Source organism: Sus scrofa, chromosome 8 (genome assembly GCF_054392235.1).
Source record: "Sus scrofa isolate SSC_HxYL_T2T_F1_AM1 chromosome 8, Sscrofa_HxYL_maternal_Yorkshire_Landrace_v2.0, whole genome shotgun sequence".
Classification (NCBI taxonomy): domain Eukaryota; kingdom Metazoa; phylum Chordata; class Mammalia; order Artiodactyla; family Suidae; genus Sus; species Sus scrofa.
The window spans coordinates 84516518-84532733 of record NC_139390.1 but is presented as its reverse complement, the minus strand read 5'-3'; the positions used below and the strand labels follow the sequence as shown (position 1 = coordinate 84532733).

The 16216-nt window shown below is 34.9% G+C and overlaps 1 protein-coding gene across 7 annotated transcripts in view; it reads right to left on the bottom strand.

Annotated features, from left to right (window-relative positions):
* Positions 1-16216, bottom strand: part of LRBA (LPS responsive beige-like anchor protein) — a 712651-nt gene that overhangs the window by 601098 nt on the left and 95337 nt on the right. For all 7 annotated transcript variants that reach the window (XR_014812812.1, XR_014812814.1, XR_014812813.1 and 4 more), the window contains exons 10-17: positions 15832-16029; positions 15515-15648; positions 12352-12460; positions 11723-11875; positions 6974-7142; positions 4742-4821; positions 3394-3456; positions 970-1067 (exon numbers count right to left, since the gene is read on the bottom strand). Coding sequence is in view for 4 of the 7 variants with exons in the window: in XM_021100637.2 (XP_020956296.1) it covers positions 970-1067; positions 3394-3456; positions 4742-4821; positions 6974-7142; positions 11723-11875; positions 12352-12460; positions 15515-15648; positions 15832-16029 (1004 nt within the window). In the remaining 3 variants the exon portion in view is untranslated. The remainder of the gene's footprint in view (positions 1-969; positions 1068-3393; positions 3457-4741; positions 4822-6973; positions 7143-11722; positions 11876-12351; positions 12461-15514; positions 15649-15831; positions 16030-16216) is intronic.

The window sequence follows — 16216 nt, the reverse complement described above, 5'->3', positions numbered from 1 at the left end:
AATAAATAAAAAACAAAAAAAAGAAAAGGTACTCTTGTTTCTGATGCTTGCCATGGACTGCATATGTACCCTCAATTCGTGTGTTAAAAACCTAAGCCCCATGTGGCTGTATTTGGAAATGGAGCCTATAAGAAAGCAACTAAGATTAAATGAGATCATATGGGTGGGTCCTGATTCAACAGGATTAACATCCTTATAAAAAGAAACCAAAGTGCTTGGTTGCTCTCTTTTTCTGTGAACACATAAAAAAGGTCACATGAACATACAGCAAAAAGGTGGCTATCTACAACCCAAAGGGAAAGCCTTCACCAGACAACAATCCAGCTGGCATCCTGATCTTGAACTTGGTCTCCAGAATTGTGAGAAAACAAATTTACAGTGTTTAAGACAACTGGTCTAGGGTCTTTCATTACTACAACAACTGATCTAGGGTCTTTCATTACTACAGCCCAAGGAGACTAATACAATGACGATTTGGGATTGGAGTTGGAAGAGGTTATATTTTAAAGGAAGGACAGAAATCTCCTCTTCAATCACAATTGAATATTACTCTTCCAGGACCTAAAGATAAGTCCACTAAAAGTCTGACCTTACAATAGCTGTATAATTGTATTAACAACATAAAAGACACTGGAATAATTTGCCTGATCTCTCCTCATATATTAAATACTAACACAGTCTCTATAATTAACGACATCTTCAGGAGTTCCCTGGTGGCCTAGCAGTTAAGGATCTGGCGCTGTCACTGCTGCTGCTCAGATTAAGTCCCTGGATCAGGAACTTCCATATACTGCTGCAATAAAAAAAAAAAGATTTCTTCAAAAAATATAACACATGAAATAAAAGGATCTTACATCTTAACTTGTTTTATAAGATCTGGTAAAATACTTTTCATATCTAAGAATGTTATCATTCCCAAATTAATCTCATATCAAATATATTAAAATTCTTGATATGTTAAACTCTTACCGTAACCCGTTTCTTTCGTCAAAGGCAGGTATCATAGAGTTAGGATGTTCTGCCATTAATGCAACAAGCAACTGTAGGACATCCATTAGATTGTCGTCCTAAAATTATTTCAGAATTTAAATAAAGAAAACATCTTATTTGAACACTGACAACTTCTCAAACAATGAATTTCAACTTAAAAAAAAGTAGACATCTATATAAATACACTGGTTTTTAATAAATTTGTTCTTTATATTTACATACTCACCTGTACAACTCAAAATACCAGTCAAATAATTTCTTAATCGAAGATATAAAATGTCTCCTATACTGTACGAAAATTTCCTAAAACATATTCTATTGCTATAATAGATACTGACTTGGATTTTTTTTTTTTAAAGGAATGATTATACATCAAGAAACCAGGAGGAGTTGGTGGGGGGGTGAACTAGGTCATTCTTTTTTATTACAGCAAGAATAATAAACTGAAGCCTTAGTATGCTAACTGATGTTGTGAATACAGTGGCTGTGTTGCGGGCAACACACTAGGACCACTTCATGTAGTAAGCCACTCAAGAAACTAGTTCCAAAAGAAGACTTTTGGGGAAAGGATAACTGGATAGTTCTCATACATTATATGTTGTCAGTGTTAAAGATACAGATGATCACTAAATGTTCACTCCGTCAACACAATGTATGTGGCATAACTTGACAACATTTGCAGAATAGCACAGGAGCAAGCACATGAGTTCTGAAATCTAACATTAAAAAAAAAAGTCCTTCGAGTTCCTGTCGTGGCGCAGCAGAAACGAATCCGACTAGGAACCATGAGGTTGCTGGTTCAACCCCTGGCCTCACTCACTGGGTTAAGGATCCAGCGTTGCCGTGAGCTGTGGTGTAGGTTGCAGACTCAGCTCGGATCCCGCGTTGCTGTGGCTCTGGTGTAGGCCGGCAGCTGTAGTTCTGATTAGACCCCAACCCTGGGAACCTCCATGTGCCATGGGTGCGGCCCTAAAAAGACAAAAAGACAAAAAAATGACCTTCACAACCTTTGTTGAACATTCCAATTATGTCTGCATATCAGTAGGACCAACTCTGATAAAATACTAACCCAAAGAGGTAAAGAGAAGCAGCAGTTAGTCACCTCTTCAGTGCCCTGAAGTGCTTTTGAGCTTTTGCTGTGCCAACTACTAGAATACCTAATTCTCAATACGCTAAGTAAATGATCTAGAGGTAGAGCACTTGGCCTCCTGAAAAGTTAAAATTTGAAGGACCAGAAAAATCCGATTTAATAGATGCAGAGAAAACAAAGGATCACTGTGATTTCAAGTTTCTCTCTTAGGAAATATTTTGGTCCCTTAGGGTCATAAACATCTAAAAATATAACAGAATACACTACTCAAGAGGAAAAAGAAATCACAACCATTAATGTTTTAGTGAAATATGATCCAATCAAGAAAAGATCTCATTCTTTTCTGCCCCAATTAATAATAAGTCCAAATCATACCTCATTTATTAATGCTATTAAAAGGTACTATCTCATGCTGTAACAGGTTAACTCACAAGACATGAATTGGAACACAGGAATAAAATTATCATATAAATATTGTCCTTTAAATGAAATCAATTTCCAAATTTTACTTATTTAAAACACATTTAATCGGATTATTTATTTAGACTACATCTGGCATATATTACATTTTCCCAGTGCTAAAAAATAAAGGAAAAAACTCCAGTCATCTCAATCTATTTTTCAACCTTCTTTCAACAACATAATTTCATATCAATTATATAAATGAGTTGTTTAACTTAACAGTATTTGAACATATAAAATCAGTCGGAAGACTATGAATTTAAAAGTCCAATCATTTTTAGACTTTTTTGTTATTTTTCCATTTGTTACACTGGTTCCTGGAAATACAATGACAGTATTTTTTGTGTACTTTATCATTAAGTCAACAATATCTACACGTAACATTTTTTAAAGTCTTTCATGATTATTCACGGAGGCATCTTGTGGTAATAAAGAGTATTTAAATGAAGGTTGCTAAGATTTAATTCTTAGATACATTTACTTTCCAAGATAGTTATATCATTAATGAAAGATTTCTTTAATTTTTTTACTTTAAAAAAACACAGGGGTTTCCATTGTGGCTCACAGGTAATGAACCCCACTAGCACTCATGAGGACGTGGGTTCAATCCCCAGCCTCACTCAGTGGGTTAAGGATCCAGCATTGCCATGAGCTGTGGTGTTAGTCACAGACACAGCTCAGATCTGGCGTTGCTGTGGCTTTGATGTAGGCCAGCGGCTACAGCTCCAATTCGCCTCCATAGCCTGGGAATTTCCAAATGCTGCAGATACAGCCCTAAAAATAAATAAATAAATAAATAAATAAATAAAGTCCATAATGCAGCTTCAAAAAATATACAATTCAAATGTTACCTCATGCATAGTGAGTAGATAATTAAGAATGGCCTGTAGTTCATCTTCCTTTACTCCAGAATCCTTTAAAAATATAATACAAGTATCCTACATGTACATATAACTTTTTTAAAAAGGAAAATCATACATATAAATTTGTCAACTTATTCTGTGGCTATAAATACACAAAGATAATGTAATAGAGAATCTAAATGTAAATTAATAATTGGAAGAAGCACTAAAGACATGCAGTATGCAAGACTATGCAGAAGTCAAAAGAGATCAGGTATCAAGTCTGTTTTCAGCACCTTACAGTACATGATAACCTGTCTAGTAAAACTACAGAACCCTGAAGAAAGCAAAAATAATGGCTAATGTACTGCTCACACCATGACTCTTCTAAATACAGAAGATAATTTTTAATTTAATTTTCTATTAAATTTGGAGAATAAAATAAGCAGCTTCTATTATTACCAAGCTAAAATGTCAGTTACTAAAAACTGAGTAGTAATTTCACTGGGAAAAACGCTATACTTTTAAACGCAAACTTATTATGAAAATTTTCAACCTACTGCATTAGTTTATTTATCATTAAAAAAGATGAAATCTCAAAAAAGAACAATAAGCAAGACAATTAGGAAACAAAACACACTAAGAAAGAATAGAAACAGACAATTCAAAGAATAAATTTCTTAATAAATGGAAATAAGGTATCTGAGTCTGAAAGATACACTAAAAGTTAGGTCCACTTATCACAATATTATATAACAGCTAATACAGCATTAGAGTGTAAAGAATAGAAAATAAAATGACACAGTAAAATACTGAATAAAATATCAGCAACAAATGTATCTATATATTGCAATCCTATAAACTCAAAACACCTTCCTTAAAAAAACATTAAATTTTACTTAACCTATTGTTGAATGAAATGGGATAAAATATAAACGTATCTGTTACATTCATACAGGAAAAATATTTCTCAAAATGTGAATGTCAGGTACAAGGAACCCCTAAAAACGAAACCTCCTTGAGGAGTTCTGCTCACCACTATATCACCAGTTCTAAAAATAGCAGAATAAGAACTCAGTAACTATCTGTTCAATGAAAGAAGGAATACACTTGAACTCCTACAGAAATTCATCTAACATATATTACAATTATCAATCTTCAATTCTGTATTAATGTTTATCAGTATATGCCTAAAAAAGAAGAACAAAAAACAACTAAGGTAATAAATATCTTACAAAATATTCTCCACTGAGGAAACCTATTAACAGAGAAAAGAGTAAATAAACCAAGATTGTATTTTATGTGAAATTATAATTTATAATAGAAACATGCTATAGGCTAAAAAATATGAACTCACCTTCATCACTAATTGTTTAATGAACATCAATAAGAATGCTCGTAGTGAAAGCATTTCTTTTTGATTAGGTCGTGGTCCATCTTTAAAAAAATAAAATAAACATACACACACTAAGTATTTCAAAGACCTCAAAGCTAAGTATAAAATTTTCATTCCCAATAGTTTTTCCACTTATTTATAAGAAATATAAAGGTCAGTTTCCTACAGAGTTTAATGCCTCTAGAAAGACAAGCATTCAGTCTCACATGTAATGGTATATACAATATTCCAAATGTACAAAATGGGTTACAGAGAAATTGCAATGAAGAAGTCTGTTTCTGAGTAAGGCAAAAGGAATTTCAAAACATAAAAATGAGGTAATAAAAGTGTATTTTGTCTTAAAGGACTCTCTGGGAATGTTACCATAGTAACATAAGTTTACAAAGAAAAAAGCAAAAGTCTAAACTTTATACATGAATTTAGTATGAAAAAACATTTTTATACTGTCGCCAATGTATAAGCTTACACGAACAGTCACAGAGTACACACCTCAACACAGCATCGTTCATGAAGAAGGAAAACATTACGCTGACTACCTCTGACATCTCCTCCCCTTCTTGAAAAAGTCCTTGGTCACACATGGCTCACATTAAAGTCAATTTTCATGTCTCAAACATTTAATTTCCAAGTAGAAGCCTTTTGAAACCAAACACCCATTGTTCTTAGATCCTAACTTAGGTGCTTGTTTGCCTCATATTTTCCGTAATTTTTCCCCAGTAATCACTAGTTCCAGCTAGTTCCTAGACCACCAAAGCATAGGACCACACATGACCTTGAACAGATCAATTAAAATAGGGAGGAAATTGTTTAAAATCTGTTCCACATGACAATTCCTAGGCGAAGAACAGGTTACCAAGTTATAACAGAATCACGAAGTTTGCCTAGCCCTTTCACTTGGAGTATGAGACTTTCCCAAGGTCACTAATCAGTTATAAAATCAAGGACAGAATGTAATACTGACACCCAAGACAGTATATGACACACCTGCAGCACCATGAAATAAACATCAGGAAATTATGGCCTACTTTTAAGCCAACTAAAACAGATCATATACCTTCTGTGTGTCCTCACAGCTTTCTACATTATAGATAGCACATTCTCTGAGAATAAATCAAGTCTATTTTGAAAGTGATTTAAAAAAAAAGTATTGTACAAATATGAAACCTTGTCTTGGTAAATCACTGAACAACCAAAGCCTTTGATTACAATCAGAATGTATGTTGTTTGAATCTCCACCATCTATTTCCGGATTTCAAGCAACAGCACTTAATTTTTATAAAGGAACTGAACCCATCGTCAGTCTCAGATCATGTGTTTTGGAGGCAGGAAGGGCCTCCACACTTGGGCAATCTAAAGAATACCTGCCAACAGATCTACACACAACAAGCACCAAAGAGAAAAAAATGGGACTTTTACTGGAAATGCTTAGGCAGATGCTCTTCTGCTGGATTTAAATTTGTGCGGAGGTGAAGGCAGAATGGCTGCTTATAAGTACAAAGGGAAAGAATACATGAAAAAAAGCCAACACAGAAGACTGAGAAATGGAGGGCCAAATCTGAGCCCCTGCACCATGTTCTACTGAAACCTCCAGCCTATATGAGCTGATTAACTCCCTGTTATGATATAAGCCAGTCTGAAGCAGGATTTTGCAATACTTAACAACCAAAAGAAAAACAAAGTTTTTATGTTGACCCCCTCCCATGAACCACTGACATGATGAATGAACATTACCCTTCCAGTAATTCAGTCCTGATTATACAGGAAAATAATTACTGAAATCGGTAATTTCATTACATCATTCATTACAAGCAGATACTCCCTACCCCTGCAAAAAATTTCCATGTACCAAAAAACACTGTTGTCATGATTCTCATTGTGATAACTGACCCCAGTATCAATACCAGTTGCCAATATAGATTTCTTCTCATTCTCAATGCCTTAAGAATCATCCTAGTCATATTTGCTCCCCAAACAACTTATGCTAGCAAAAGTAGCACTCTTCCATTAAAGAAGCAAACTATTAACCTCTGGAAATCACAATTTAGGACAAACTACTAAACTTATCAGTGAGATTAAAATAAAATTTTGCCATGCTGAGATTTACCAAAACTCCCAGAACGATGTAATAGTATTGGAAGGAGGAAGAGAGTCCTGATTTGCCGTATCTATAATGTAATATCTAGACATAAATACCTAATCCTTTTGGGGTGATACCGCTCCGATCCTGAGGATTCACTGCCCAGTAGTAGTACTTGAGTGTATGCATGATGAGAAGCACTGTTCCAACTCTCCGAATGGCATTATAAATGTTGACTGTACCAATGAATTCCGTGGACAGATAAGTATAGAGTGTCATCTGTACCTAGAGAATCCAAAGAGCTCCAATTAAAGAAGCAGACCCACATTTTACCTGTTTCCAGGGATACTCTCAGGCTGCTCTACCTGGACCACACTCATTCCAAAAAGTAAAATGATAGTAACAACCATGTTAACAGATAATACATCTCCAGTGACACATACTTGCAAGCACACAAACTTCTTACAAAATGAAACCGGTCAAGTTCTCCTTTCACAGTAGCATTATAAAGTAAACAACCCCAACTCTATCCAGTTTTTGCAGCACTCTCCCAATTTAGCAATCAGCAATTATTCATGAGCATGTGTAACTTTTTTATAAAAAACCTACTATTTATACTATACACAGTTTGTTTTAAAAATCTAGAAATTGTCTTTGTTTTCGTGAAAATTAGTAGGAAAAAAGTAGAAATAAGACAAAAGAAAGAAAATCATACAAAAACATGTAAAGGCTACCTTAAGAAATATTTGTCAGAAAAATAGAATTTCCCATTGCTACAAAGATTATAACCATAACATTATAGTCTCTAAAGTTCAGACTATACTTAATATTCACAACAACACAAAAAAGCCCACTTTTGCTCTACTTTTATATCAAAATCAACAATTTTTCATTGCAGTGATAGTGGATACACCTTATAAAATAAACAATATTAATAGGGTATTAGGTTTGGCCAAAAATAAAATTCTTCCTGATCATTTACAACTCAATAGTTATGTTACCTTCCTGGACCCTGAGTGTATTTTCATTTTGAACCCTGAAAGATAAAAATTAGGTGCCTATCTTCCGGATGCCCTATAAACAACCAAGGCTAAACAAATGGGGAGGGAGGCAGTCAGTAACACACTTGGCAAAGAGTGGCAGATTATGAACAACTTAAAATTGAGGTTTAGAAGATGACTGTAGTTTAGAAGACCAAAACCTGTTATAACCCACAGACTTGCTAAAAGATAATATTATTTTGATATAGCCACTACTATTCAAATGGATAGGCTGAGTTTGTCATTAAGGATATATAACACTTTCTATGACATGGTTCAAATTCTTAAATATGCTATTTAAGTCATTCAGAAAATATTTACATCCACCTATATGCAGAGCACTGTATTCCTTTGACCCCAGAGGCTGAAATTTTAATTGAGAAGATAAAAAATACACATAAATTTAAGTGAAAAGCCAAAAGTAATAAAGACACTGACTGATACATAAGAAAAATCATGCAGTAGTGTATAATTAACTATAGAATTCAGAGGCCAGAGAAATTATTTTAGGATAAGCTCAAGTGGTCAAGATAGGCTTCACTAATAGAAGGCTTTGGAGTTCCCAGTGTGGCACAAAAGAAACAAATCCAACTAGTATCCATGAGGATATAGGTTTGATCCTTGGCCTCACTCAGTGATGCAGCACAAAAAAAGGAAAAAAGAAAAAAGAAAAAGAAAAAAAGGAAGGTTCTGAGGATGAGTCCAATAGGTAGAACAAAGGAGGAAATTTCAAACAGAGAACATGGTAGGTGATATAAATCATTCACTAGATCTAGAACAACCATCCTTCAGCATGACTGTGCCTTAAAACATTTTTCGAATGGTGATGTCTAGGTCCTATCCCATACCAATTAAGTCAGAATCTAGGGGGAGGAGGTGGGATTCTGGTTTCGTCATTTTTAGGGGGGAAAAAAAAATCTCTCCCATCTAAATCTACAAACAGCCAAAATTAAGAACCGTGCTCAGAGTCCCCAGTGTGGCGCAGTGTAAACAAATCCGACTAGTATCCATAAGGATGCAGGTTCCATCCCTGGCCTCGCTCAGTGGGTTAAGGATCTGGCATTGCCATGAGCTGTGGTATAGGTTGCAGCCACAGCTCAGATCCCACGTTGCTGTGTCTGTGGCATAGGCCGGCACCTGTAGCTCCAATTCTACCCCTAGCCTGGGAACCTCCATATGCCACTAGTGTGGCCCTTAAAAAAAAAAAAAAAATCACTGCTCTAAGGATAACCTTTTAGTACCTACCCAGCCACTGAGGATAACTGAGTTTTTCAGAGAGAAAGCCTAGAAAGAATTGGCATGAAGACTTAATATTTTATCATGAAAACAATGAGAAACAATTACAAGTTTGGGGCTAAGAAATGATCTGATGAGAGTGACATGTTAAAAACTTAAAGCAATTCTGGAAAAAAGAGTGATAAACTAAGGTACAGAAAACTGGAGAAAGCCAGCGTGTGGAGAATGATATGATAGTTAAAGAAAAATGAATAGCATTTAAGAGTAACATATTCAGGTAAATAAGAATGAAGACCTCAAGATTATTTACATTCTAATTATGAGTAAACCTTTCCTCATTCACTCTTTATATAATGTAATAACCACACGAATTCTATGTGAACATCTGTATTTCCCATTACGTCTGAATTCTTTGAGGGCAGGAATCAGATCTGTCTTACTGACCATCGCATCCACAGTGACCAAGTTAAAGTAGCCCCTCAACAAATGAGAGACTGTCTACAGGAACACTCATCTCTCTGTTAGGTCATTTAAAGCCTGTCTCTGAGCAGATCAAAGATAAATGGATATTATAAATGACTCTGAGCACCCTTTTCCAAAAGCAAGGATCAATCCATAATCCATACCTCCAACATTGGTAACCAGAGGTGAATTTACCTTGAAGCTAATGAAACTTAAATCTTATGCCTGCCCATCTAATTCAGGTTCCTTCCAATAAACAAAGTCTGATTTTTTTATGCATTATGTTGTATTCTTTTTCTTTAAAAAACTCCTTCCTCCTGGAATTATTAGGACCTTGAGGTCAAACAAATTTTGGATCTACCCTTTGTTATAACTACCTGGATAATAAAATAAGATATAACCCCTCATGGATACACAAAGCAGAAGCCTGAAACAAAAGTTAGGTTTAATATTACCAAGTCAACTGCAAATTCTAAAAAGGAAATTAAAGAAAATTATTAACAAGTAAAAGGTAAGAAATAAAGTATATTCATACTAGGAACTGAAGGAAATGACATGATAAATTTTTTAAATATTCCCCTACAAGTAAGTATCTAATAAGAGGCTTTTTGACCACATCAAAAGAGATCCAAAGTCTTATAAATACTCTGCTTAGTAAGACAAAGAAGTGTTTAGTAAAAGATTTAAAAAGTAACTTGAAACAATCCTTGAAAAGAAATAAGACTGAGGGTCATAGAAGAGAAAGAGGTCAAATTTGAACTCAGAGATAAAAAGCTACAACCTCCAGCTGCCTCCTTTGATTATTTCCAAATGGCAATCAGAGTCAGCAGCTGTTTTTCTCCTTAACATCTGAAAAGAGCAGCTGAAAATAAGATACTATGACTCTAGAAAAGCAAAAAGTCTGCAGACATTTTTTTTCTGACAACTAGAGTAAGTATGTGTTATTCCAACCTGAACAATGATGAACACTTGAAAATGAACCAAAAAGGAGGGGGAGAAAGAAAATCAATGGCTTTGAAATGATACAACTTCTAACAAAACCTGCAGATGCAATTATGCGATTTAATAAAAATTTGTTTCAAGTTCTGCTTAACACCATCACTATTACATTTTTTAGGATAACTCAATAGAACATTAGGATTTATCAAAGTTTTTATTTATATACTTTACCACAAATTCACTTATGTTCACTTAACGTAAGTGGTTTGTTGTTACAGTACTGTTTAAAATTCCTGTTTCAATATAATTCTATGTAATAACTTTTATTAATGTGAAATTAAAATGATAAAATAAGGAGTTCCCATCGTGGCTCAGCAGTTAGCAAACCCAACTAGCATCCATGAGGATGCGGGTTCGATCCCTGGCCTTGCTCAGTGGGTTAAGGATCCAGCGTTGCCATGAGCTATGGTGTAGGGAGGAGATGCAGCTCATATCCTGAGTTGCTGTGCTGTGGTGTAGGCCGGCAGCTGTAGCTCCAGTTAGACCCCCAGCCTAGGAACCTCCATATGCTGCAGGTGCCACCTTAAAAAGTAAAAAAAAAGAAAGACCAAAAAAAATAAAATGATAAAATAAGACCAGTATATCATGGAAGCCTTCAAGAAAGGGTAACATTTCACCTGTCCCTCTAATAAACTCAGGAGCTCATCATATGGGTAGAAGGAATATGTGTGTAAAAAAGAGGGAGAGAGAGCACAGTGAGTAGGAAATGAAAAAAAAAATATATATATATGCATATATACACAAAGATACACAGATACATATGTATGTATATCTGCAATAGAATAAAGCTACAGTTGATAGGAAACATTGTATTTACAATGTAACTACCCAACTTTGACTTACATCTAGGAAATGTAAATTTAGTAAATATAAATCAAAGTCTCAAAGAAAATATGATTTAACAACAGCAAATAAAAGCCATAGCTCTGATATTGCAGGAAGGGGAGAAAGAGAGGAAGGGATAAAGGAAATACTGACTTGCAAAAGCATACTTAGTCAAAAAATGTAATCCACTGAAATCTTACATAATAGCACGTAAATGGATAAAAGAAAATCCTCATAATTATCATTCTTCTCAAGCACAAAAACTTTGTGAAGACAGTTGCACAAAATCAATACATGTATTACCTTGGCTGGGGTATGAATCCATATAGCTGGGTTAAGAAGAATGTGATCACACAATTGCTTGAGTAGGGGCATCCCATTGTGTAGATTACTCAGATATTTAGAAAACGCAAGGCAAAGTTCAAGCACTGCTCTGCTGACATGGGCTTTGGAAGACTGCAAAGGAAGATATTTCAAAGGTCACTACCAAGAAAGGCAAGGTAAGTAAACTCTGTTAATACCAAAAAAAAAAAGTTGGTCCACAAACTATACTCCAAGGAAAAGATGCCATGAGACTCAATTTCACATTTCTCTAATAAAGCAGTGGGGGCAAAGTGAAACAACAAAAGGTTATTTTAATTTAGGTAACTTTACACAACCAAGGAGATACACTTGCAGAAAGAAATTCTCAAACACTTAGCAGACCAAGTTTCATGGCCTGCAAAGTAAGTATCAAAAATATAAATTATTTCATGGATATATGATAAAATATGAATAACTGTTACCTATAGATGGGACAATTTGATGGATTTTTACCTTCTCTTATTTAAGAATAGGTATTTTATAAATTTTCTAATGACCATGTAACATGTTTAAAATGCAAATAACATTTAAGTTTAAAATATATATATATATATCATTTCATACTTTACCTTTTCAAGGCTATATCCTATAACCAAGAAGCCCTTGCAAGCAAGCATCTGCTCTTGCATAGCAATTGAGTTCTTCAACAACTCCATGATAAAAGCCAGCAAAGTTGAACTGCATTAAGAAAAAAGACAATGATTTCAGGAAACATATTCTATTAAAAAAAATTTGTTGAGATAGACTGAGTCTTTCATTTACCTTAAGAGAAATTTTTTATTTCAAGGAAATTGATGCTCTACTAAAACTGCCTCCAACATTATCTCAGGGCCAAAATTTTAATGTAAGATTAGGATTTATTACTCGAACATTTAGTTCATATACTTTTTCACAAACATGGTAATAAGTGAATTACTTAGAAACAATATGACAAACATACACAAAATAAGAGAAAAATTAGCAATTGTCCAAAAACAAGTAATAAAATGGTTAATATAAGTACATTATGGTCCTAAAAAATGGATGTAACTTAGATGAGCAAGTATATTCAATTTTAGAGGGTCAGAGGTCAAGATGTGGGGCAAACAGACTAGGGTAGAAACCCTCAAATGTGTTAGGGCTTCAGACTGGCCTAATTTGAACAGAGCACAGGGTTCATAAAGAGGAAGATAAGAAAGTAAAGTTGTAGATGAACTGTAGTACTCAAACAATAATTTAATACCATATGATATCACTTATATCTGGTATCTAATACACAGCACAAAAGAACCTTTCCACAGAAAAGAAAATCATGGACTTGGAGAATAGACTTGTGACTTCCCAGGGGAGGAGGAGGGAGGGGATGGATTGGGAGCTTGGGGTTAGCAGATGCAAACTATTGTTTTGGGAATGGATTAACAATGAGGTCCTGCTGTGTAGCACTGAGAACTACATCTAGTTACTTATGATGGCACACGATAATGGGAGAAAAAATATGTACATATGTATGTGTAACTGGGCCCCCATGCTGTACAGAGGGAAAAAAATTGTATTGGGGAAATAACAATTAAAAAAAAAAGAAAAAGAAAGAAAAGAAAATATGTGTTACAACAACAACAACAAAAAGAATTTTGTTCATTACACTAACAAAAAAATCGTAAGAATAGTGAAGAAAACTTTTAAAAGCAAACAGGGGCTATGGCCATGCTCCCACTTCAAAACTTTTAGATACTCAAAATGGAATGAAGTAAGGTCTGCTGTTACATCCTTCTCAAAGGTTTTGAGAGATTCCCACAAAGAAAAGGACAATAGGAGTTCCTATCATGTGGCTCAGTGGGTTAAGGACCTGACATTATCTCTGTGAGGATGTGAGTCTGATCCTTGGCAAGCTCAGTGGGTTAAGGATCCAGCATTGCCACAAGCTGCAGTGAAGCTTGATGGGGCTCAGATCTGGTGATGCCATGGCTGTGGCATAAGCCACAGTTACAGCTTGGATTCGACCCCTGGCCAGGAATTTCCATATGCCACAGGTGCAAACACAAAAAGAAAAAAAAAAAAAAAGGAAAAGAAAACAGCCAACCTCCTCCAAAAGCACAAAAGTGCTTTTAAGTGTAAGCAATTCCAACAATGTTGAAAAATTTATTACAAAAAAAAAAGGAGTTCCCACATGGCTCAACAGGGATCCAGTGTTGCCACTGTCGTGGTTCTGGTTACAGCTGCGGTGTAAGTTCCATCCCTGACCGAAGAACATGCCACAGGTACAGCTGAAAAAAATTAAGTACCTGCGCCCTGTTACAAGGGTTTTAGACCAGGACGCAAAAAATTTTGATGAAGTAGTAATATGTCAAGAATAATTTTATATTGATTTTTAATGTAGTCAATAAATTCTAGTTTGATACATAATTCATTTTGAAAAAGTCATACTGTCACCTGAAAATAATCTAGAAGAATTACCAAATCATTAAATACATATATTGTTAGTACCCTTCAAGTTGCATATAAAAGTAGAAATCAGAAATAACTTCTGGAGTTCCCGTTGTGGCGCAGTGGTTAACGAATCCGACTAGGAACCATGAGGTTGCGGGTTCAATCCCTGCCCTTGCTCAGTGGGTTAACGATCTGGCGTTGCCGTGAACTGTGGTGTAGGTTGCAGACGCGGCTCAGATCCTGAGTTGCTGTGGCTTTGGCGTAGGCCGGTGGCTACAGCTCCGATTCAACCCCTAGCCTGGGAACCTCCATATGCCGCGGGAGCGGCCCAAGAAATAGCAACAACAACAACAACAAAACAACAACAAAAAAGACAAAAGACAAAAAAAAAAAAAAAAAAAAAAAAGAAATAACTTCAAAAGGGGAGAACAAAAAACATTAATATTACTCAATAAATTTAACAATTACTTTATTACAAAGTTTCAATAGCATATACAATCACAAAACATTCATTTAGACATCCTCTCCAACATTTTCTTTTTTCTTTTTTTTCCTGCTTTTTTAGGGCCACATCTGCAGCATATGGAAATTCCCAGGCTAGGGGTTGAATAGGAGCTGCTGTTGCCAGCCTACACCACAGCCACAGCAACACCAGATCTAAGCTGTGTCTGTGACCTACACCACAGCTCACGGCAATGCTGGATCCTTAACCCACTGAGCAAGGCCAGGGACTGAACCTGCGTTCTCATGAATACTAATAAGGTTCGTTACCCCTGAGCCACAGGGGTATTTTAATGATTCCAGTATTTTAATGACTTGTCCTAGAATTCGTGTCTCTTCGTTTTTATACTCAACACTAAACAAAAGAGACAAAGGTGTCAAATACATAATCTAATTAAAAAAAAAATCACTTATTGCATAACATCATCAAACATTTTTAGAGGTCAATTAATTACTTGCAATCAATAATAATTAAATATGCAAAGGTAAATTACCATAAAAAATTACTGCCAGATAACCATTTAAAATATTTTAAAATTATATTTTAGATAAAAATGCATTCATTTTTGATAAGTCCATTATCACTATTTCTAACTTTATTCAAAAAATTAATATTTTAGAGGTAGCATATTTCCTACTGATTTAAAATTTCAATATCATTATAATTGAATCGACTTTGTAATAAACAATTATAGCTCACAAATTTCTTTATGTTCTCTTTTAGCCCTAACAACAAATTTAAAAGTTTTGAGAAAATACGGTGCAGCTCAACAGTGATGAAAATAACTCTCATATCAGATGAAAAAAAAAAGCAAAAGCACTTACCATATAGTCAAGTCAACCTCATCAGATAAATATTGCTTATAATCCAACTGTGCAAAAAGTGGAAACAGCACTTGTACTCCTCCAATTGAATGCATGGCACTTTGAATGGAATGTGTTAAAACTGCCTTCACATCCTTATAAAATAGAAGACACAGTAAAGATTCCAATGTTTCTTTAACCAAACAAGTAAAAACAAAACATAAAAGGAACAATAAAATGTTACACTGAGTGTATCATTAATAGACACTATCAAGTAGACCTCAATAATACATCAAAATTTACCATTCAAAATATTCTTAAAAGATTATGGCTAGTACCTGGAGCATGAGTGCATGCGGTGAATGAACGAAGATTGAAGGGTTGTCCTTAGGGGATGATTCAAGGCAGAGCTGGGCATCGGTGGCTCGTGGATTGTACGTGAATGCAATGGCACTGGAGAGTTTGCCATCATACAATAAGAGTTTGTGATGCTCAGCAAGGAACAGGTCACTTTCTGCTTTGAATTTAAATGTACCCTAAGAATTAATAAAAAGTAGAACAGTCAAAATGGTATGCCACAAAAAGAAAACCTAAACACAAATCACCACAAATATAAAAATTTAAGGAGACATAACGCTGATCATTTTCCTAACAATATCAATTAAAAGGCACCCTAAATGTTTAATTACTTCTAAAGAGGACTGAATTCATTTAAAAGATATA